General features: G+C 34.3%; 1 protein-coding gene across 1 annotated transcript in view; it reads left to right on the plus strand.

Moving 5' to 3' along the window:
* The first annotated feature begins 1,596 nt into the window (after nucleotides 1-1,596).
* Nucleotides 1,597-23,286, plus strand: part of LOC138702052 (serine-rich adhesin for platelets-like) — a 57,924-nt gene continuing 36,234 nt past the window's right edge. Inside the window, exons 1-4 of the mRNA XM_069829573.1 lie at nucleotides 1,597-1,764; nucleotides 4,031-4,101; nucleotides 7,327-7,465; nucleotides 10,538-10,703. Coding sequence (XP_069685674.1) covers nucleotides 1,711-1,764; nucleotides 4,031-4,101; nucleotides 7,327-7,465; nucleotides 10,538-10,703 — 430 coding nt within the window. The 5' untranslated portion in view covers nucleotides 1,597-1,710. The remainder of the gene's footprint in view (nucleotides 1,765-4,030; nucleotides 4,102-7,326; nucleotides 7,466-10,537; nucleotides 10,704-23,286) is intronic.

A 23,286-nucleotide genomic window follows, 5' to 3' on the forward strand; every position in this document is an offset into this window, starting at 1 on the left:
GACAGGCCCCCAGGACATGGGCAAGGGTTTCAACTTCCCTGTCGCAACGTCGACAGAGGTTACTGCCCGAAGACCTGCCAGGTACATTACGCACAGCTGACACGTTCGCATTCATCTTGATTGCTTCCCTCCACTCACTACAGGAAAGACCCTTATATATATATATATATATATATATTAATTGTATGTACGTAGATTGTAAATTCTTTATTTAATTTTTTCCTAAAGTACTTAAATGTATTATAAAATAGTATACATCTTGATTGCACAACTTTTTAACACTATATCACTTTGAAAAACGTATTATGTGTCTTTCACGTGTTAAATTTTATATTACCTTGTTAACATGTTTCGGCCTGCTGTTGGCCATCATCAGAACTGGTTGTTGCTGGTCTTGACGCCTTTTTTTTTTGTTTCCTGTGGGGGTGTGGAGTCATCACAAATGCTAACCACACCTAAAGAGACATCAATACTGACTGGGCCCCACAATTTCAATGATCCAATTGGTTTTGTAAACTTTTCCAATGTACTGTACACTAAATACCATATGTGAGTATGTATATGTTGTGTATGTTAAACAGTAGTAAAATAGTGCTGTTGAATATATTGTAAACTAGTAGATAGTAATATAATAATTTTAATTATCTAACTAGTTTTTGCAGACTTTTCCATTGCACTGTACACTAAATACCTAAAGAATAAAATTTCAATTATCTAACCTCTTCTTTTATTTTCTGTCCCTGTTATTGTCCATTCATAAACCACAACAGAAGTAAATTAAAATCATCAGTACCAGTTGCAGAAAACAGCCCTACAGTATGTATTGACTACACCCTAACTCTGGCTACTAGCAACAGGCATCTATAATGAACACCTATCAAAATACCCCTCATTTCTCGTGAAAAACAAAAACTGAATAGACTACAGTGGACTTTATGTTGTCAGCAAACAACTGGATACATTAAGAAGATTGACCCTGTTTGGTTGTATTATAAGGTAGTGTGAAATAGACAGTCTCTTTCGTCTTCCTGTTGGCTCCAATAAGTAAGTGGAAGATGATGTGAGAAATAAAAATTGTTTTATTTTAGATTGTGCGATTTGAGAGCTGGTAGATGTAATTAGTTCTCATTAAAATCAGAGATGGCAGCAAGATAAATTTTTTACATTAGCGCCTCTAGCGTGTGAAACGGGAAAATGTTACGCATCTCCTATCCATGACAGTTCTCTACTTGTCAACATCATTGTTCTGCATTGTCGCCAATACGATTCTGGAAAACTCACTATGAAACAATGCAGATGTCGCCAATTCGATTTTTGTAAAAACTCACTATGAAACAATGCAGAAGTCACTAGGGTCCTATCTTGTGAATTTGACAATATAAAATGAGATTTTGTCGCTATGAATGTTAAAAATCCGCTAAATCTCCATATTAGCAATAGCAATTTTACCCACTAAACCCCTAATCACGCGCTATAACATCGCTGATTACGTATATAGACCCTTGATCTAGGATAGAGCTAACACTGAAAAAAGCCACATCTAGTGGGAAAATCGCTGCATTGGCGACACTGTTTTGTGCGGCTAGCGGACCGGTTGTGGAGGTTGCGTATGCCGATCGTATATTTGTAAATGGAATGTGCCGGTGATATATGTCTTCGTTTATATTATATATTGATATTACGTAGTGATATACACAAATAATTACAATAATGTGTGACAACTATCAGCAGTTGTCATGTTTAGAATGCATAATTATTAAACAGGTAATTACGTATTTGTAAGATTTCTTATACACATGGGTTGTTGTGGTTATGTTCGAAGACTTACGACTGAATTGTAACAATGAAGCTTTTCGAGTGTTCGAAGTTAATGTTTTTTCAAGTAGAATGTGTGATAACGGAAAGCAATTATTACGAATCTTATGGTAACTTAATATCTAATGCTTCTGTTTTATTTTATGAGGTGTCGAATACTCAATCTAGTTGTATCCACATTAGGGGACCTTTCATTTTTGAGGCCTACTTTGTGTATTTTTAAGTCAAATAATGAGCGGCGATTATTATAGCGCACATTAATTTATTCGGTCAGACAATATTAAGAATGGGTACCTAATTAAATTAAGCACACGGTACAAAAGTGTGTGAGAGATATTGCTCAATTACCTATGTAGGTCTATATTCCAACTTATCGATGGGCTTACTAGTGTCCAGTTAAATATTAGGGAAAGGATGGTAACAGCATAGTACTTTTCTACAACTAACTGACATTACATTTATTTTACTTGTAATATACTACTGTATAGGCCTATTTGTTAGGTAATCCTATCTGGATTGTTTGCACATAGAGCAAACGGAATCTGCACAATCCTAGATCACCTATGTTGTAATTTAAGGAAAATTTTCAAATAATTTTTTCTGACATGTTCAGGTTTAGACAGTATCTTTAAATTTTCTGAAATCAGCAGTTCGTAAAATCCAACACCTCTTCGTGAATCTTCGACTCCGCTACGCACAACACACGGGAAAAAAATACGTACTTATATAATTGAAAATAATCTCAAAATTGTAACACACCACTATAAAGACATATGATCACTGCGAAAGTTATAAACCCATCCAGTCTGCCCCAAATAGGCTATTTTCACCCAAAATTATCACGTAACCCGGTGATACCATCATTTTGTTACACTACACGAGAAAACACTCCTTTCTTCGGTCCAGGGTAAGTCACGAACCTAACCTGTCGCTGATCCTCGAGCTTACGAACTCAATTCGTATTTATTTTTCCAGATATATGTAAAGTTACCGTCTCTCAAGTTTCATTTCATCATGAATTAACAAATTAGACGTCATTCCCGTGTGTGGTGTGTAGCGGGATCGAAGATTCAGTCATGCTCTCCCCCACCACCCCACAAGACTCAGGGTAAGGAAACGTCGGATTAGTATCTGAAAAGTCAGGCTGTAGTAAACATTTTCGGGCACCACCACTATTAAGTGGTCTGGGTTTTGTCAATTCTTGATCACATTACTGCAGTCGGATCAACAAAAATTGACTAGCTAAAATAATGGATAAATTTCAGAACACGGATACCTTCCTATTCCTCTTAGGCCTATTCCAAAATTCCAACCTTGTGCACACAAAATAAATTATTGGCACTGAAAAGTTCCTTTTCGTAAGCATTCGGCGAATACAGACAAACCTGCCTTTTTTTACTATTTTAGTATCCGTATACTGAAATTTTCCCAATTTTTGTTTATTTATCTCGGGTAGAGACGGAAATCTCGCCTTAAGGCTGGCATTTATTTTCCTCGTTTTTTTTTCTTCTTTTCTGTTCTTTCTTATATAAGTAGTAGTTCTAGAGCTCCATGTAGCATGTATGGGCGAATTCAGAAATGCATATAGAGTGTTAGTTGAAAGGCCGGAGGGAAAAAGACCTTTGGAGAGGCCGAGACGTAGATGGGAAGATAATATTAAAATGGATTTGAGGGAGGTGGGATATGATAGAGAATGGATTAATCTTGCTCAGGATAGGGACCAATGGCGGGCTTATGTGAGGGCGATAATGAAACTCCAGATTCTTTAAAAGCCATTATTTGTAAGTAAGTAAGTAGTTCTAGATCTCACAACCAAAAATTAAACTTATGAGTAAAATATACTCTCAATATTTGTTATAGCCTACTCTTTGTATGGTAATTATGTCCACATCTTTAACGACGTGGAATGAACTAAATTAAAAGAAAAAAAAAATGTTAGGAAGATTTGAACCTACGCCTGTCTCCAACTGTCACCCATTGATTCCAATCAGTACTGTACCTCTAACCGCATAGCTATCATACAGTTCCCCAACTTGTTCTTTTTCTTTCTTCCATATTCGAATAAGGATATGGTTAACATGTAAGCTTACCTGAAATGCAGAAAACATGCTCATGTGAACGCAATGATGGGAATCCGTCAAATAGGCCTACACTATCAAGAGTGCGCTCAGTCTTTTTTGGAGTGAATGTACTTACCTTGTATTCTATGTTTTAGGACTATGAAGAAAAACTCAAGACATTGGAACAAAGATTTCTCGTTTACAAGCAGAAGTTGATGCTTACAAAGTGAGTACTACATTGGTGCTATTGCACTGTATATTTTGAGACAATTGCATGATTCTCTTAAAATTTTCAGAATCTTCCATATACAGAGGGACACATGAAAAACCGGTCCAAGTACAGACTGCTCATTGTCGCCCGCCAATTTGCAACCTCCAGATTGGGGGTTGGGCGAAGGGCTAACAACCCATCACTGTAAAAAACAGCTTTTTACGAATCCTTCAAATAAGCCTCGGAATGGGACTAAATTAAACACAGAATAAATATGGGAAATGCCTGTTATTATTCGGTTGAGAAGCTTTTATCATCCAGTCTGCTGTCAAAAAATCTGAAAGCTAGAATTTCTAAAACAGTTATATTACCAGTTGTTCTTTATGGTTGTGAAACTTGGACTCTCACTTTGAGAGAGGAACATAGGTTAAGGGTGTTTGAGAATAAGGTGCTTAGGAAGATATTTGGGGCTAAGAAGGATGAAGTTACAGGAGAATGGAGGAAGTTACACAACACAGAACAACACGCATTGTATTCTTCACCTGACATAATTAGGAACATTAAATCCAGACGTTTGAGATGGGCAGAGTATGTAGCACATATGGGCGAATCCAAAAATGCATATAGAGTGTTAGTTGGGAGGTTGGAGGGAAAAAGACCTTTAGGGAGGCCGAGACGTAGATGGGAAGATAATATTAAAATGGATTTGAGGGAGGTGGGATATGATGATAGAGAATGGATTAATCTTGCTCAGGATAGGGACCAATGGCGGGCTTATGTGAGGGCGGCAGTGAACCTCCGGGTTCCTTAAAAGCCAGTAACTATTGTTGCGAAGCTGTTGTAACTATGTTTTGTATTGTATTGTCAGTACGAAATCTGTGAAGACTTGGTTCAGACGTGTGAAGTAAATATCTCAGCGAGATGTTTTCTCTTCAAGAAAGAATCGCAATAGTGGAGGCGTACGTGTCTACCAGTTCATTTAAGGAAACACGGGACATTTTTGCAAACAAGTCTAAGGGGAAGTAAGAACTAGCGCAAATCATTGCAAAAATACGCACAGAGAGAAGGGTGAGGGGGTGTATGTGTGTGCGTACGTGTTTTTTTTTTTTTCCACAAGAATGGTTAATTCCTACTAACCTGTTGTCTTATACAGTGTAAATGTACGATTATTAAAGAGTCCTCTGAAGTTAAGTATTTAGGCATAATTTTCGATAATCATTTAAAATGGAACCAACACATTAATTACCTTTGTAATAAATTACGTAAAATAGTATATTATTTTGTTTTATTGAGGAATTACTTGTCAATAAGTTTATTACGCACCATATATTTAACTTTATTTCAATCGGTAATTATGTATGGAATTATAGGATGGGGTAGCTCATTTAAAACCAATTTTAATCCAATTTATTTATTACAGAAGAAAATAATTAAAATATGTCTTCATAAACCTATTGATTTTCCATCTCAAAATTTGTTTTTAGACTTTAATATACTTAACGTAAGACAAATTTACTATATTGTATTAATAAAATTCATACATAAAAATCGAAATAATTTTGAATTGTATTCTCATAGTTATGACACAAAAGGTATGAATTCTATAAGATTGTTTGAACCAAAATGCAACACTGTTACAGTATTTAATAATAGTAGTAATTTAGGCGCAAGAATATATAACAAATTTATATTTAAATCTCCCAATCTTGTCAGTTCTAATAGTTCTAGTCTTATTTTTAAAAAGTTATGTATGGATTTTATAAAAATTGTTGTTGTTGTTGTTTTCTAATGCCAGGCGCTTGACAATAAAGTCATTTGACCTCTTGCACTCCAATATTTTTCAAAGATATTATCATGACCAGCCACTGAAGCACAGATTTTGAGGTGTTCCGAATCCATTTCTTGGTTTGAGTTGCACAATGGACAGTTAGGGGACTGATATATTCCAATTCTATGCAGGTGTTTGGCCAAACAATCATGGCCTGTTGCCAATCTAAATGCAGCTACAGACGATTTTCGTGGTAAATCGGGAATTAACTGTGGATTTTGATGCAGAGAGTTCCATTTTTTCCCTTGGGATTGTGTTATCAAATTTTGTTTGTTGAAGTCTAAGTATGTAGATTTAATAAATCTTTTTACAGAGTAATACGTAGATTTGGTAACAGGCTTGTAAGTAGCAGTGCTGCCCTTCTTTGCTAAAGCATCCGCATTCTCGTTTCCCAGGATTCCACAATGGGATGGTATCCATTGGAATACAATTCTTTTATTGAGTGATATTAATTGAGAGAGCATTTTAGTTATTTCTGCTCTTTGAGATGAAGGTGTGTGTTTAGAGACTATTGATAGAATAGCTGCTTTGGAGTCTGACAATATAACTGCATTCCTAAATTTACTGATGTGGCATAAAAGATTCCTGAGACTTTCACTTATTGCAATGATTTCTCCATCAAAACTTGTTGTTCCATACCCAAGAGATCTATAAAGTGAGAAGAGACAGCATGTAACACCTGCACCGGCACCTTGTTCTCTGGAGATCAAAGATCCGTTAGTGTATAAATGAAGCCAGTTTTGTGGAGGGTATCTAATATTAATTGTCTCTAAAGACAATTGTTTTAGTATTTCAGTGTTTACTTCTGATTTCAGTATTTCTTCTGTTAAATTTAGATTATATTCTATATTTAATAGAGTTAAAGGGTTTGGTTTAATTTGTAGGTTTTCTTTTAAATTCGGGATATTGATTTTCTGTTTTAATTCTTGAACAATGGATATGGAACTTTTTTGAGTTTTCAATCTACAGAGAGGACTGTATGAATGCCAGTTGTTTCCTGGTAATCTGATAAGTTTTTCATATTGAATCAGTGCTTTTTCTTCTATTGTCATTTTGATGCTTTAATATTAGTGAGGAATCTCATAGAATCTATTGGAGTTGTTTTGATTCCACCAGTAATGAGTCTGAGAACTTGGTTTTGAACATATTGTAAATTTAAATTTATATACTATAATTGAATAGTAGACATAAGACAAATTGTATTGTATAATTATTCATTTCAATTCAGGAACCCTCCCCTGAGCGCAAGTTCTACTCTTTCAGGGGTGAGCTAAAGTTTTTCTGTATATATTATATTTTATATTACAATTATTAGCAAAATGATAAATAAATAAAAAAATTACTGTTATTTTAAACCTGTAATTATGACAAGGTCTTCAGATGTAATTTAATAGAGTTTTATTTTTTTCTAGTGACCTGATCCACAAATACTCTTCACAATGTAAAGAGAACAGCACATTACAGCAGCAGTTGAAGAGCTGCCAGAGCTTGCTCAAGCAGTACAAGAACAAGCTTGTAGCTTCCCTCTCTAAGCATGCACCGTTGGAAAAGGTGAGATCTCATCGTTTTTTTTTTAAAAGGTGGAATATTAATATTGGGAATTATTTACTTTAAATGATGGCACGTTTTCTGGACAAAATTTATTTATAACTCTTGATTTAACTTGGGGAATAGGGTAACTTAGTCTGAATAGGGTCAAAAATTACAAAAATCAAGATGACGCTTAACAACTTAGTATTTATTAAACATAAAATATACCAAAGTTTAGATTAGTCTTTAAACAACAAATCACATTAGTGTTAAATCCAATACTAACGAAAACCTATGAATGATATATGTTAATTTCACTCTACTGCACGACCCTATTCACCCTACTAAGTTAGGCTAAATCGAGTCAACCATTAGGGCGAATGGGGTCACTCTTACAATGCTCTTTTGGATCACTAAAAACAAGAAATAAGTTCCAAATTTTAATAATTCAATCTGCATTTGCTATAAATGAACTTCTTCGTGGTACCATTCTTTTCCGCATCCCATGCATTGAATCCAGTCTCCAAGTTTCTCTCAGCGAGGATCACTGTATTTCACGGAACAGAGTGTACAGGTCCTTTTCTTGTTCCTGATTGAACGTTGTTTGACCACCTTTATTTTTTTAACAGCCTATCTTCACCGCTTTGCAGACGGCGCTGTAGGCATGAATGCGGAACTCCATACAGATCGGCTGCATGGCATTGACTCCCCTCTCGAAATGCCTTAATGGCTTTCTGCATTTGGTCTTCAGTCCATGCACGAGACGTATTGTTTATATTACTAGGCATGTGAGACAAATATATGAATAAATGGATTTAAAATCCATGTACAGACATTGACCCCATTTACCCGTAATTGTGTGACCCTATTCATCCGAAATATAGTGACATTAGAAACCATAGGTTGGTACTACTAACGTAATCTTTACAGCATCCTCAATGCCATAACCTATGCTATAAGAAATGCACTTGATTCTATGAACAATTCAGGGAAATTCTGAACTACGTTCATTGCACAATAACGGAAACCTTAAAAACGATAATTTAAAATACAGACTACAAATACTCTTCTTTTACAAGTCTTCTTTCCTCCATTATTCACAGCTTTAACACAAACATTAACCACAAGCTTTGGCGCCAAACACATAGAAGAAGTTCTACTGATTGACGATAGATGGCACCACTTGATAGAAAACATTTATGCTTGCCGTGGGAAAGAAATTTCTGAAACTGAGCCGATTCCGACTGTTACCCTACATACAAACTATTAAAATTGAGTATTTACCAGTAAGTAAAATCCTGAATATAGTGTGGTTGTTGGGGGACATACGTAACCCCCACTTTATAGCTGAGGAAATGACAAGTCACATGGAGATGGGTAAAGCCGGTAATTTAATGCACTACAATTCTATACATGAATAATATAATACATACCTACTGTAATATAAACTAAATAATCACCAGTTATGCATTTTATTCTATAAAACTTGTTATTTTATTGATTTTAGCAATTGTTCACTTCACTATTTATAAACTATCCTGATTTTACACTGACTTAAAAAAGTCCGTAAGTTTTGTTTGGCAGACTAAGTCACTGCGTTTCTTCTCCGCATATTGTTTCATATTAGCAAGATGGAGGAGACGAAATTCTGCGTGTAATTTCCTCCTGAGTGTCATTTATATTTATTACTGTTGCTCCAAGATATTTGATGAACTTTTCCATCTCTTCAAAAGATAAATTTCCAATTTTTATATTTCCATTTCGTACTATATTCTAGTCACGAGACATAATCATATACTTTGTCTTTTAGTGATTTACTTCCAAACCTATCTCTTTACTTGCTTCAAGTGAAATTCCCTTATTTTCCTTAATAGTTCGTGGATTTTCTCGTAACCTATTCACATCATCTGCACACACAATTCCAAACCCTGTCTGTTATTCTGTACTTTCCTAATGGCATATTCTAGAGCAAAGTTAAAAAGTAAAGGTGATAGTGCATCTCTCCTAGTACTTAATATGCCATTCATAAAGTTTTAATTACTTTTTTTAATGATGCCTGAAATAATGTAATGATAAATTATTTTTTTTCTTTTTCAGACATAAAACGAAAATGTTATGTAGGTTTAAAAAGAAAAAAAAAAAACCTTCCGACTTTCTGTTTTTTAAACATGCTCTTGTGATGTAATGAAATGAAATAATAGAGAATTCCTAAACCCCTCTTGCAGGCATTTTTTTTATTATTTTGTCCAGTTCTTGTTTCCTACTTAACAAAATTGCTGTTATTGTTTATAACATCCAAATTTTACATCTTGATTACACCACTTTTAACACTGTATATCACTTCAGAATATGTATGATAAGAACTTTGTGCTAAATTTTAATGTACCTTGTTAACATGTTTCGACCTATTTTGGGTCATCTTCAGAACTGGTCGTTGTTGGTCTTGGCGCCTCTTGTTTCCTGTGAGAGTGCGTTCGTAGTGTAGAGTCAAAGAGTGTATGTGTTTTGAAATTGAGTTGTGTGTTGAGAATATCGTTGGGGTGTGTTTTCGTGTGTCTGTATATTTAATATTGTTCTAGTTCTATTGTTCACAAATGCCAACCATACCTACAGAAACATCAACACAGGCATGGAAATACTGCACATCCAACCAAAAAGCCAGAAACTCAACACACAACTCAATTTCAAAACACATACACTTTTTGACTCTACACTACGAACACACCCTCACAGGAAACAAGAGGCGCCAAGACCAACAACGACCAGTTCTGAAGATGACCCAAAATAGGTCGAAACATGTTAACAAGGTACGTTAAAATTTAACACAAAGTTCTTATCATACATATTCTGAAGGGATCCAAATTTTCATAACAAAATAATTAAGAAATGAGACCTATTTTGACATAACTTTTACTTAAAACGATCCTAGGAATAAGGTGTTTAAGTGCAGGTCAAACTTTGTGAGTCCCTGCGTATATCTGTAATCCTTATGGTAAAAAATACGAGTGTTACTGTTTTGATTGGAATATTGTGTCTATATTTTATGTATAGTTATGAATATAACATTTTAAAATTTGGCTTCTTGTGCTGCAGGAACTTGAAGATATTAAGAAAGAGAGGGACAATTTGGCAGAGAAGCTTGAAGAAAATTCAAATATCTACAAAGCAACTGAAAAACACAACATCCAGCTTAATAGCTATGTAGAGGATTTGAAAGATAACATCACTGAAATAGAAGGCAAGCTTGTAATAGAGAAAGGTAATTGTTTCTTAAATGTTTTCTGGAGATTTATATTTCTGTGGTCGGTGGCAAAAGGCACATAAGTGAAAAAATAATTTTTCAGGAGAGACTTTCTTTTTAATTTACTCTTAACTGAATATAAGTGTAATAATGAAATTCATGTATGTTAAAGTAAGACCCTTTTCAATTTAAAATGCAAGAAAATTTATTATCTTTGGTCGGCGGCAAAAGGCACATAAGTGAAAAAATAATAATTTTTCAGGAGAGACTTTCTTTTTAATTTACTCTTAACTGAATATAAGTGTAATAATGAAATTCATGTATGTTAAAGTAAGACCCTTTTCAATTTAAAATGCAAGAAAATTTATTATCTTTGGTCGGCGGCAAAAGGCACATAAGTGAAAAAATAATAATTTTTCAGGAAAGACTTTCTTTTTAATTTACTCTTAACTGAATATAAGTGTAATAATGAAATTCATGTATGTTTAAGTAAGACCCTTTGCAATTTAAAATACAAGAAAATGTATTATTTAAAAAATTAGAAAAAATATTAGACTTATGTGATTAGGTACAACCACAGTCTACTATATACAGTCGCGAAGCTCAATACGTAGTAAAAATGCAAACATGGGTAGTTGCCCACCACTAGGATCGCTACTATCGCCTCATCATCGCAGATCTCTCTCCTAGCAGCCGACAAAATATGTTACACTTTCGTTGTCGTGTTCTTTTGGAAAAATTAACACCTTCCTTCCATTATTGAAATATTAAATGCATAATGTTAATTTATTATTTTAATGAAGTATATTAAATTCCAACATAAACTCGAAGATACCTGCAAGAAATAAGTTAATATAATTTTTGTTTGTGCAAAACGAACTGAAATTTACTATAATAGCTTCACTCATTCAAGATTATAGCGATAATTAACTATGAAACAAATAAATATTAATTTGCATTTCTCTTTACAACAATAATAACGGAAATATGAATTAATGGAGTAACTTACGTGTACCGGTACTTGTAGTGTAGGCGTACGTAGTTAACAAAGTGGGATGAGGTTAAGCAATAATAATCACACCAGAATTGGAAATAAAACGTGATCAATAAATTCTATTGTAACAGACTTTTTCTACGTCTCTAGTAAAGCAACAAATAAAAATAACAACAAAATTAACAGCTATAATTAAAAACATATCCTTTCATGAAAAAAGTAGGCCTAAGCAATAATAATCCCACCAGAATTGAAAATAAAACGTGATCAATAAATTTCATTAAAACAAACTTAATTTTTCTACGTCTTTAGTAAAATAACACATAAAAATAATAACACAATTAATAGCTACAATTAAAAATATATCCTCTGAAAAAAAAAAAAAGTAGACCTAACCTTTATTTCTCTGGAAATTTAGCAGCCTAAGTGACAGAACTTTAACCGGTATCTAATGTCCTTTCGGTTAGACTGAAACATTTCATTGTGAAATTTAAGGATATAATGTATTCTAACAGTCACAAAGAACTTCAAATTAACAGTTTTGTTTCTGCACAGCAATCTTGTGGAAACCCAGGAACCTTTCTGAATCTTTCGGAAATCGGAAAAAGGATAACTCTGGCCTCTTTCTCTTACTGTTGCTACAATTTATAGCACTACAAACGTCTCCTCCTTGTCCCATATTATTATTCCAATTATTATATTTTAGCCATTAACATTTTCATTACAATCAATAACGAACATTTCACAAGCATCAATGTGAAATACGCAACGAGCTATCACTCGATAGAAATACGACACAGTCCAAAGTCGACCATGGACAGTCTATTGTTTCTAGTTACTAACCGCTTGGAGCGCTTTATCACGAGATTTGCAAAAAAACACCTCAAGCTTCGCGACTGTATATAGTAGACTGTGGTACAACAGAAAAATCGACTTTTTTGACTTATGTACCTTTTCCCGCTGACCAAAGATTTGTTCTTAAAATTAAGTCATAAAACATTTCCTATTGATTTTGAACTGATGCATTTTCTCGTATGAGTGTGTCCCTGCAATGCTTGTTTCATCTCATTGGCCTCCCAGTGAACATTTAGGAATATCAACTCTGTGTTAGTCAGTTTGTTACTGTATGTCTGCATTAAATTAACAGTGTACACATCCTGTCTAATGTTAAGCATATTTCGTAGTATGTCTTCTATAAGGTGAGCAGATGGAACAGTTTTTTGTCATGCAACTTTTGTCTCCTTTTTGAGTGCTTTGGTACAGAGTGTTATGTGAGGATCAGACTTCAGTCCTGTCGCATCTACTTTTCCTTGTGTGTTGTGTTACTACAAAGGATAAAGTATTTACTCCATTTATCCCAATTTGGAAGCCTTAATTTTTCATAGGTTAAAAGGGCTTGTGTTTCAAGATCTGTTACAACTGGTTTATTAGGTGTGATTATTTGCATGGCTTCAATTGGAGTAGTTTTGATTGCACCAGTGATGAGACGTAAAGCTTGGTTTTGAGTGCTTTCTAATATCTGTTTATTTGTGGTTGATGAGGTTATTAGTGCTTCACCACAGTACATTAAGATAGTACGTTACATTGAGGACCCAAAACGGATACATACAAAAGGTAGAAAAGCTTAAACAAAATCTAGAAATACCAAGTGAAAAGGAAAACTTGCTGTCTCGATATAATCCACTTAATAACTTCAAAGTAGATTGCTGCCTTGATCTTGATGAAGTCTTCAACAAAAAAGATATAAATCCAGAAATAGCAAAAGCCATTGCCCTACAAACAATTAATAGAAAATATCCACAGAAGGACTGGTTGTACATTTACACTGATGGATCTCTCATGGATGAAAATGAAGGAGCTGGAGCAGGAGCTACTTGCCAATACTTTTCTCTTTATAAAAATGTTGGCAAGTACACAACAAATTTTGATGGTGAAGTTGAAGCCATTTATACATCACTTCAAAATGTATTTGTTTGGCTAAACCAGTGCAAAAACATAATCATCCTGTCTGACTCCAAAGCTGCAATCCAGTCCATCAGCTCAACTACATCCCCTAAAATGGAAAAAGTAAAAGAAATTCATTGCATGGTAAAACAAATTCAAATGCTAAATAAAAAAGTGGTCTTCCAATGGATCCCGGCCCACTGCAGACTGAACGGTAACGAGAAAGCAGATATGTTAACAAAGAAAGGAACTTATATCAACTTAAAAACAAATTTCAAGTTCCCATATGAATCAATAAAGCGAGTCATAAAAAGAATAAGTTACAGCAAACAGGCAAAACATCAAAATTCAAAATGGAAAGAATCATTCAAAGATCCAAAACTAATTCCTGATCTACCTCGAAAATCTGCTGTGGCCATGTTTAGATTCATTACTGGTCATGATTGCCTCAGTAAGCACCTCCATCGTATTGGAGTACTGAATTCACCTAAATGCTTACTGTGCACCAGAGAAGAGGACATGGAGATGGAGCACCTGGCTAATTGTGAAACTCTTAGGACATTTGTGGACCTTCCATCAAAATTTTGGGAAGCAAGAAGGATGATGACTTCATTGTTAAATCCAGAGCATTAGACACACACACACACACACACACACACACACACACAAAGGATAAAGTGGATCATTTAAAATATTTACATAATTCATGTGTGTTATAGTGAGGATCAGTGAAGTGTAGTTCCTAAAAGTCTAATTAGGCCATGTCCTCATGTTGCCAACTAATACCAGATACAGTAGAGTCCCAGAAACTCGACATTTCGTAAAATTCGACAGCTGCAGAAGCTTCTCTATTTTTTCATATCAGATAAATTATGAAATAAGAAACATGAAAGGAGGCAAATACGAAAAAGTCAGCGAAGTGTTGTATCTATAGTTCAGGCACCAAAGAGAAAATAACACCAATTACAGGACCTATTTTGCAGGAGAAAACTCGCAAATTTTGTGAGCAATATCAGGCAACTGAGTGTTTGTGGCGAAAAACTTTCTGCCGACATGGAAAGTGTTCACAAATTTAAAGTACATTTTCATAAACTTATTCAAGAAGAGGGTCTTACCAGAGATCAGATTTATATTTGTGATGAGAGAGGTTTAAATTTTCGAATGCTACCTTCGAAAAATCTTACATCTGGTGATGAAAAATCTTCCCCAGTGCACATACCGAAATGTTAGTTGTTTGACAATGACATCAGTAGACCCATGGAAGTTTTTTTTTTTCTTTTTTTTTTTCCAACCATTTAATATTGACGAGGTCAATAAATAACATTTTAAAGTAGTTTGTGGTATTTTATTATTTCACAAACTAACATAATACATATCCGATCGAGTCCACACCTGTGGAGTAATGGTTAGCATGTCTGGCCGTGAAACCATGTGGCCCGGGTTCGATTTCTGGTCAGAGCAAGTTACCTGGTTGAGGTTTTTTCCAAGGTTTTCCCTCAACCCAATATGAGCAAATGCTGGGTAACTTTCGGTGCTGTATCCCAGACTCATTTCACCGGCATTATCACCTTCAGCTCATTCAGATGCTAAATAAAGATGTTGATAAAACGTCGTAAAATAACCTACTAAACTAAACTAAAGTGACTTACAAGAAGCAATGGATTTAGATCGTCTTAAAATCTGTACTTCAGTAGCTCATCTTTAAAATATCTATGAAAAATATTAGAGTGCGAGAGGACAAATGGCTTTGTTGCCAATCGTCCAGCATTAGACAACAACAATAAAAACACAATATTGAAAAAAATTGGGTGCAAATTTCGTATTTTTTTTTGCAATAGATTAGGAAAATTTGTGGTTATTGACATATTTGGCACAATGATCCAAATTTCGCGTTATTTAGCGAATTTGTTTTGCTTAAATATGGTATTTTATGTACCTACGAGGGTGAATGTAACAAAGAAAGTAATTCTGGAAAATTTAGCGCACCGATATATCGCTTCCTAATTAATAATCAAAAAATATATTCAGCAAGAGCACTTAACCTAGTAATTGGTTCAGTTTTATTAGTCTGAATTTCTATATTGATTACAGATTTATGTTTACAATTTCAGACCCATGTTTCAACAAATTCTGATGGTGATATTTGAGTTTCAACCATGTTGTTATTTGAACATTGAAACTTATCACTATTGTCTGATTCTGTCGTATTACTGCAGTATTTCGACAACCTTGAGCATATTTTTAACACTGTTAAACACGTTGTTTCAATAGTGACAAGTAAACACAATATAGCACAAACACACGCTAGAAAAATAACGTACATAACATAATTTGGAGCCACATTATGCTTCACAATTGTCTCCACTTTGGATTTGTACCATGATGTTATCCTGTTGACATTGCATTTGCTTAAAGTGGTTTCGTTACAGCACGGAATGCTAATGACACATGAATAAATACCAATAGAATTGTTTCCGCCATTGTGTATTATTAAAGTTGATGAGCACTCGAATTCTTCTCCTGGTTCAAGGCAGACTGAACTCACGTTTAAAACAGTCGAATTGTAGAACCAGTTGATCACACTGTTGATGAGATTAACCTTGTACCCAACGACATCAGCACTGCAAGTTAGGGTTAGATCTTGTTCTTCTACCATATGCTGCATTGTGATGGGTGATTCGGGTGGTAATGATGCAGCAACGTCGGTACACAGACTGGGAACTTTTCTTGAATATATACCACCCAGATTCGTATTCAGTTGAGAAATGACTTCACTTTCCATAATTGTAATTGCAGTATGTGCGGTGTGTGAAAGATATAACAACAAAAGAAATATTACAGCACTAGTTATAGCTTTGTACATCATCTCTCCTAACATTAAACGCACAGTGTGTGTGAACTTATAAGTCTGAAATTGCTGATAGTCTTGTAGTCTTGCTTTATTCATGCTAGTGTAAACATTTCAAGGGTTGTTAGAGGTAATTTGCCATTGTGTGTACTTAGGATTGACCTCTGTACCCATTTACTCACCCTTTACTTTGTGGCTACAAATAACACTGTCAGTCTTCTCTAGGTCTCGTTTCTCTTATCTTCTGTCTCGGACCTATTGTGTAGATCAGCTGTATTCAGTCGTTTTTGCTAGCATACTCCCAAAACATATTTTTAGCCCCCCCCCCCCCAAAACTACATTGCAATTATATAAGAACTGCAAACTAAGTTCATTAGACATCCAAATAAACATTTTTCAGATTTATTTTCAATGAAGAATACCAGACATTCTGAAAGTTATTTGCTTCCATAATAATGAAAGATACTCTCTCTCGAGCCAATACTGAAGAGAACCACGCATATAAATATCTACACCACACCGCTATTAAATATATGAAAAAGACCCAAACCCACGTGATTAATAACTATAAAAATATTTGATTTTTAATAATATTATTATCTTACGTAAGTTTTATAGCTTTCAGTAACATATACTATATATTACTATATAACCGCCACTCAGTAATATATAGAAATCAAAATCTAATTTAAGTTATTCTCTACATCTACTTATATAACCCCAAAATTTTTTACTTTCATATCATCAATATAGCATTCATATGTATAATTAATGAAAAATAGTCACATCATGGCATTAACTACAATAATATTTCATTTCTAATGGTAATAATGTCATCAAACCACCTCAAGTTTTGTAGTTTTTAATATCCAATACACAGCTGTACCCAGAAAATTACACACCACAGAATCGAACCTGTATATTATTTTTAGTAAGTTAAGTTTTTAATAACCAATTTAATTGGAGCTCTAAATATGTCAGCATTCTTGCAGACCATGGCCTTCGTGTAATATTGTTTACTGTAGTGTGTGTTTTGTTTTATTCTGAAATGCAATTAACTAGTTTAGCTAGTTCTCAAAACTGACGACAAATGGATTTTGGAAAATAGGAAAATTATGTTAAAAATTGACATTTCACTGAAAATTACTATTTTTCTGAAAAACTTGAGTTCCAAGTTTCAAAATGAGGGATCATTTATTAAAATCCGTTCAGCCATTTTCCCGTAATTTCCATTACCAGTTCAAATTATATATATAGATTAGCAAAAGACTATGATTGATGTTGTACTAAAAATAAATTAAATTATTATTATTATTATTATTATTATTATTATTATTATTATCATCATTATTATTATTATTATTATTATTATTATTATTATTATTATTATTATTATAATACAGTGGGGGCGGCCGGGTAGCTCAGTTGGTAGAGCAGCTGGCTACGGACTGGAAGGTCTGGGGTTCGATCCTAGGTGGTGACAGGATTTTTTCTCGTTGCCAATCTTTCAGAACGGCCCCGAGGTTCACTCAGCCTCCTATAAAATTGAGTACCGGGTCTTTCCCGGGGGTAAAAGGCGGTCAGAGCGTGGTGCCGACCACACCACCTCATTCTAGTGCCAAGGTCATGGAAAGCATGGGGCTCTACCTCCATGCCCCCCAAGTGCCTTCATGGCATGTTACGGGGATACCTTTTATTGTACAGTGGTTATTGATGCAATAATAATAATAGTAATGATTTACGTAAAATGTTATTCAAGCAAAGAAAAACAAGAGTTGATAGTGCAAAAGAAACTATAATATAATGAGATAAATTATCAACAAGTATAATAAAATAAATGTGTCAGCGTTTTTACATACGTAATCAGAGGAATGTGTACACCTTGAGACAAACCCGCGTACCCCTGAGGGTATGTTTACCATAGATTGAATACCACTGGTGTAGATTATGAATGTGAAAAGAAATAAATCTAAAATACACGTAAATATGCAATTAAATAAAACGTGTGTGTGTTGTGTCTAATGCTTATCCACTTCACTTGCGTGATTCGGGTTACGCATATTGCGGATAGATGGCAGGACTGTGACCCATTTTCAAGTTGCACACCACTTCGGTGGGCCATGTTATGCATGATGTGTATCTATAAAGCATTATACCATTGTTTTTAGCCTATACTATCTTATTTTCTGTTTTATTTTTGTAACGAGTTGGCTTCATATTTACCTTTATGAAACTTCTACATCTGTCGCCAGTGGCAGTTTCATTTCGTAATAACAGAAACCAGGGAGAAAAAAAATCGTAATACTTTGTTTATTATCGCCGCGGCTTCATATTTAACATGCGGGCATAATACAATAACGTGCGGTGTGCTTTTAAAACATAATTTTGCCGACCGATTGTTGCTCTGTAGGTTTCACTCTAAGCGTCACGTTGTCACGTCTACTTCCTCGATAAGAATAAGCACTAGTTTGTTATATTGGTAAATGGATATTATTATTATTATTATTATTATTATTATTATTATTATTATTATTACTACTACTACTACTACTACTACTACTACTACTACTACTACTACTACTACTATTATTATTATTATTATTGTTTCATATACACTTGGAGTTTTCTGAGGTTTTCCCCCAACTGTAAGGCGAATGTTAGGAAATCTATGGCGAATCCTCGGGCTCATCTCGCTATCACTGATTCCATCGACGCTAAATGAGACATCGTCGTTAAATAACCAACAAAAATTATATCAATATATAATTTAGGCCTATATTCTCCGTTACTCATTTGACTTTCATAATAATTTTCGTACTCTGGAGAGGATTCAATACGTGATAAAATTACATAGATAAAATACAATAAATAAAATCTTCAGAATTAAAATTCACTAATAATAAAGTGCTTACATATTTTTTTTTAATTTAAAAGTGTTTGAGTGAATTAGATTTTGAATTAAATAGATGAGGATATTTATTTATTAATAGTTTCATTATGGCGCTTTAATAATGAGAATGACAAAGCCGAATTGTGTTACTTTTACATAATCTGAATTAACATGTTTGATTGTTACTCGCATAAAATTAACTTTTTTTTTCTCTTTCTAAATCGACAATCGCCAACTTCTGGACAGCTGTTGCGTTTGAATGTATGCTACTATAAAAATAGTATTCACGTTATGTTGTATTATAGCCATTATAGCACAGATCACATACAGACTGAATCCTTAGAAAAATTCTCGCATGAATAAAAAATTTCGTGAAATATAACGGTTATAACTAAACAATTTAAGTTGCAAACTTAATTTTTGTTTTTACTACCCGCGTTGGTATTTTATTAATTTGTCAGTGAAGAACGTATTTATTGTCTTTCTTTATTAGGCCTATATGTGATGTTTATTATATTTATTATTACTACGTTGACAATTACAACTACTTACAAACAATGATGTAAGAATTGTTTCAAATAAACGGTTGACCGGTTAGCTCCATTTGGTTGTTTTCTATTGGTTATTGCCTAAGATACGTTAGTAACACTCTTCGTTCGATGTAAACCACGGTAAAGTTCGTCATTCTTATGTTGAAGAATCGTGCCAGGTTTTATTTCAACTACAGTTTTATTAATTTAGAATTGAAGTTTATAGTAAATAGAAGAATAAACTCTTAAAGTAAGTAGATTATTATCTTTCACTTACAGGTACTGTACTTCATTGTCACGTCAATTTTAAACTTTGCTCGTTAGGTGTGAGGTATGAGTGTTACAGAATTATTTTAATCCCCAGAGTTCGCTTTTAGCATTAAAATAGTGATAAATATAAACCCTTTTATTTATTGCTTATTAAAATTGTGCCATATTAAGAAGCACTCCAGTGTTATTATAATGAAACAGTAACATTTTTTATCAACAGCCATGACAGGCTTTAATTTTCTCACAAAGTCGTTTAAATCGTCTTTGGTAATCTGTTGTCACCATGATAGGTGTTGTATCCGATGTTCGAGTGTTCAAAACCCGGCTAAGGACAATATAGTCTATTTTGAAGGACAATCCTGAGCAAAACTACCTGTGGGAAGGAAGTAAAGTTATCGATTCCGTGTTGTAGATTTATGACATGTCCTGATAAATGGTTCCAAGCAGAATTTGTCGTCCATTTCTCGTAATTCTCGCCCACGTTGCAATTCGATGCTGGTTAACCTCTGCAATTATTGGAAACTTGTTAAATAGAATACGGTCACTGTAGAGTGTCCTCTGCCCACTGAACGAATATTGGTTAAAGGAGCGTTGAGCGACTTTCGCCGATTTTGGAATAGACATCGACGCACTTAGGTTAGGTTAGGTTTTTATTATCCCGTCAAGATGTTTAGGATTAGTGTAAAACTGGCCTATGTCTCCTATAGTGGGCGGGACATAAGTAACATTCATCTATTTATTATTGGTTATTTAACGACTCTGTATCAACTACTCGGTTATTTAGCGTCGATGGAATTGATGATAGCAACATGAGGCCGAGGATTCGCCATAGATTACCTGACATTCGCCTTACGGTTGGGGAAAACCTCGGAAAAACACAACCAGTTAATCAGCCCAAGTGGGAATCGAACGCAATTCCGGATTGGCAGGCAAGCACCTTAGCCAACTGAGGAGTTGTTGTTGTTTAGTCAACTGTCTGAAGACAGGTCTGAACTTCATAAGTGATACCAACAATACACCACTTATGAGGCAGCTAGGCCAGGAGATAATGGAGTAGTATGGCCAGTAACATATCAACCAGAACCTTAATCAGAGGCAAATGAATTATAATTCGTACTGTACTACAGAGACATTTTGACGTGAGAGAAGAAAACGGCAGTGACTGATGGCCCACTGATAGTGTGGTTTCTGGCAAGTGCATAACCATTTCTCCGGCACTTCTACAATACATAACAGTACAAACAATAATTTGGACTTAACCATGCTCATAGTCTTTGCTGAAAATAGTCCCCATTTGCTGCCACAACTGACATCTTCTGATAAATGAATGAACAACACTCTGAAGTTCCACACCATTGATAGCCTCGATTTCTTCTCATAAGTTATATAGTCTTTTAGTTCATCTATAGGATGAGAATTTTTCCTATAAACCCTACTTTTTAGTGTTTCCATAAATAAAAAATCACAGGGTGTTGAATCTGGGTTTTGTCGATCCCACAAATTATTACTTACTAGTCTCGAAATTTACGTCTTGTTTTCACACACGACTTTCTGTCTTTTATGTAGTACATATACACATGTTCACTCAATGAGAATTTGTTGGTAGGCATTACCTAAATACACAATAATCATAAACTTTATACACTTGAAGAATCAAGACTTTTGTTACACTACTTGTGACTACAGCGACTGCCATATGGCGACTGAGTACTGTGCCGCACCTCTAACAGACTGTGCAGGGAGTGGGCCGCCAGTAACCACCATTTTTTCGCCTCATGTCATAAAAATGTCTCCGTAGATTAAGGTGAATTATTAATACATAGTGATGAGAATAATGTTTTTTCCACTCATCATCTCTTAAGTAACAATACTACAGTGTGTATACTAACTGGCTCCGCAGGAGAAGTGGCAAGCAGAATACAGGGATTCGAGCAGTTGTGTTGGTATCGTGCAGGTAGAGTCAATGACCTTAGCCGCATTGAATGGTGGGGGGTGGAAGAGAGCAAGAGAGGAGATGTAACATTCCTTTGTGTTCAAAGTAGATGCTACACAGTACCAACTTTACATCGCTGCCAGGTCGAATACTGCTGCTTGCTTCACTGAGGAGCCAGTTAGTATACACACTACTACTACTATTGGGCTGTGCTCACCTCTGGTGATCCGAGGTCCGCAGGATATACTCAGGAGTTTTGGATGTCAGCCGTGATTTATTCTTGATTCTGCCTTCTATCATTTACTAATGTATAGGGCTAGGATTTTGATGACTTATAAATCATGAAAAAATGTCCTAAAACAATGCATTTATGACCTAAAAATCTTTAAAAAAAATGCCCTAAAAATTGATCTTACATAATTGGCTTAGTAGGAAAAGAGGTTTTGTACTACTTAAAATTTAGACTAGTAATTAAATTAAATTCTTGTACCAACATTTAAGTTTATTTAATTTTACACAATTTTTTCTAAGTGGTACCTGATGTAGTTTTCATGTAGTCCACCACAAGGCCACTCTTATCAGCAGGGAAAGGATTTATATGTAAATACATATTTACTTATAAAGCTAATATAATTTATATTTTGCATTATCTTTATGTTTCACAATGTGTAGGGTTGAAAAATCCTACTTTTATTTTCCATATTTTTCCATATTTTAGAGTTTAGTACATATTTTCGTTAATTTCCATATATTTTCCATATTTCATATAAAACTGTCCATATTATATTAGGTTTAACAATAAAACAAAACAAAATTCCATTAACTTTTAAAAATACATTTCAACAATAGAGATTTAAACACATGTTCAGTAATCCCTTTAACATCAGAGTTATTTGAAAATTAGCAGTCCTATCAACAATGGGAAAGTAAGTTACAAAACTGTATTAATTTAATTTAAAATTTTTAACAGACTTCAGTTGTGCAGCTCAACAGTTAAATGCCAGTCAGAGTACACATAGGTTCAGTTTTGTAGATCATACTATAAAGACGGTAAATATGCCAAAAGTACGTCATTCAGTCAATTTAAAATCAAAACTAACAAGTTACATTTCAGAATTTAAAGAAGATAGTTTATCAACTGACAATAAAATATTATTTTGTAATTTGTGTCAGTGTGCAGTATCATCTACAC

The sequence above is a fragment of the Periplaneta americana genome, chromosome 6 (genome assembly GCF_040183065.1).
Source record: "Periplaneta americana isolate PAMFEO1 chromosome 6, P.americana_PAMFEO1_priV1, whole genome shotgun sequence".
NCBI lineage: Eukaryota > Metazoa > Arthropoda > Insecta > Blattodea > Blattidae > Periplaneta > Periplaneta americana.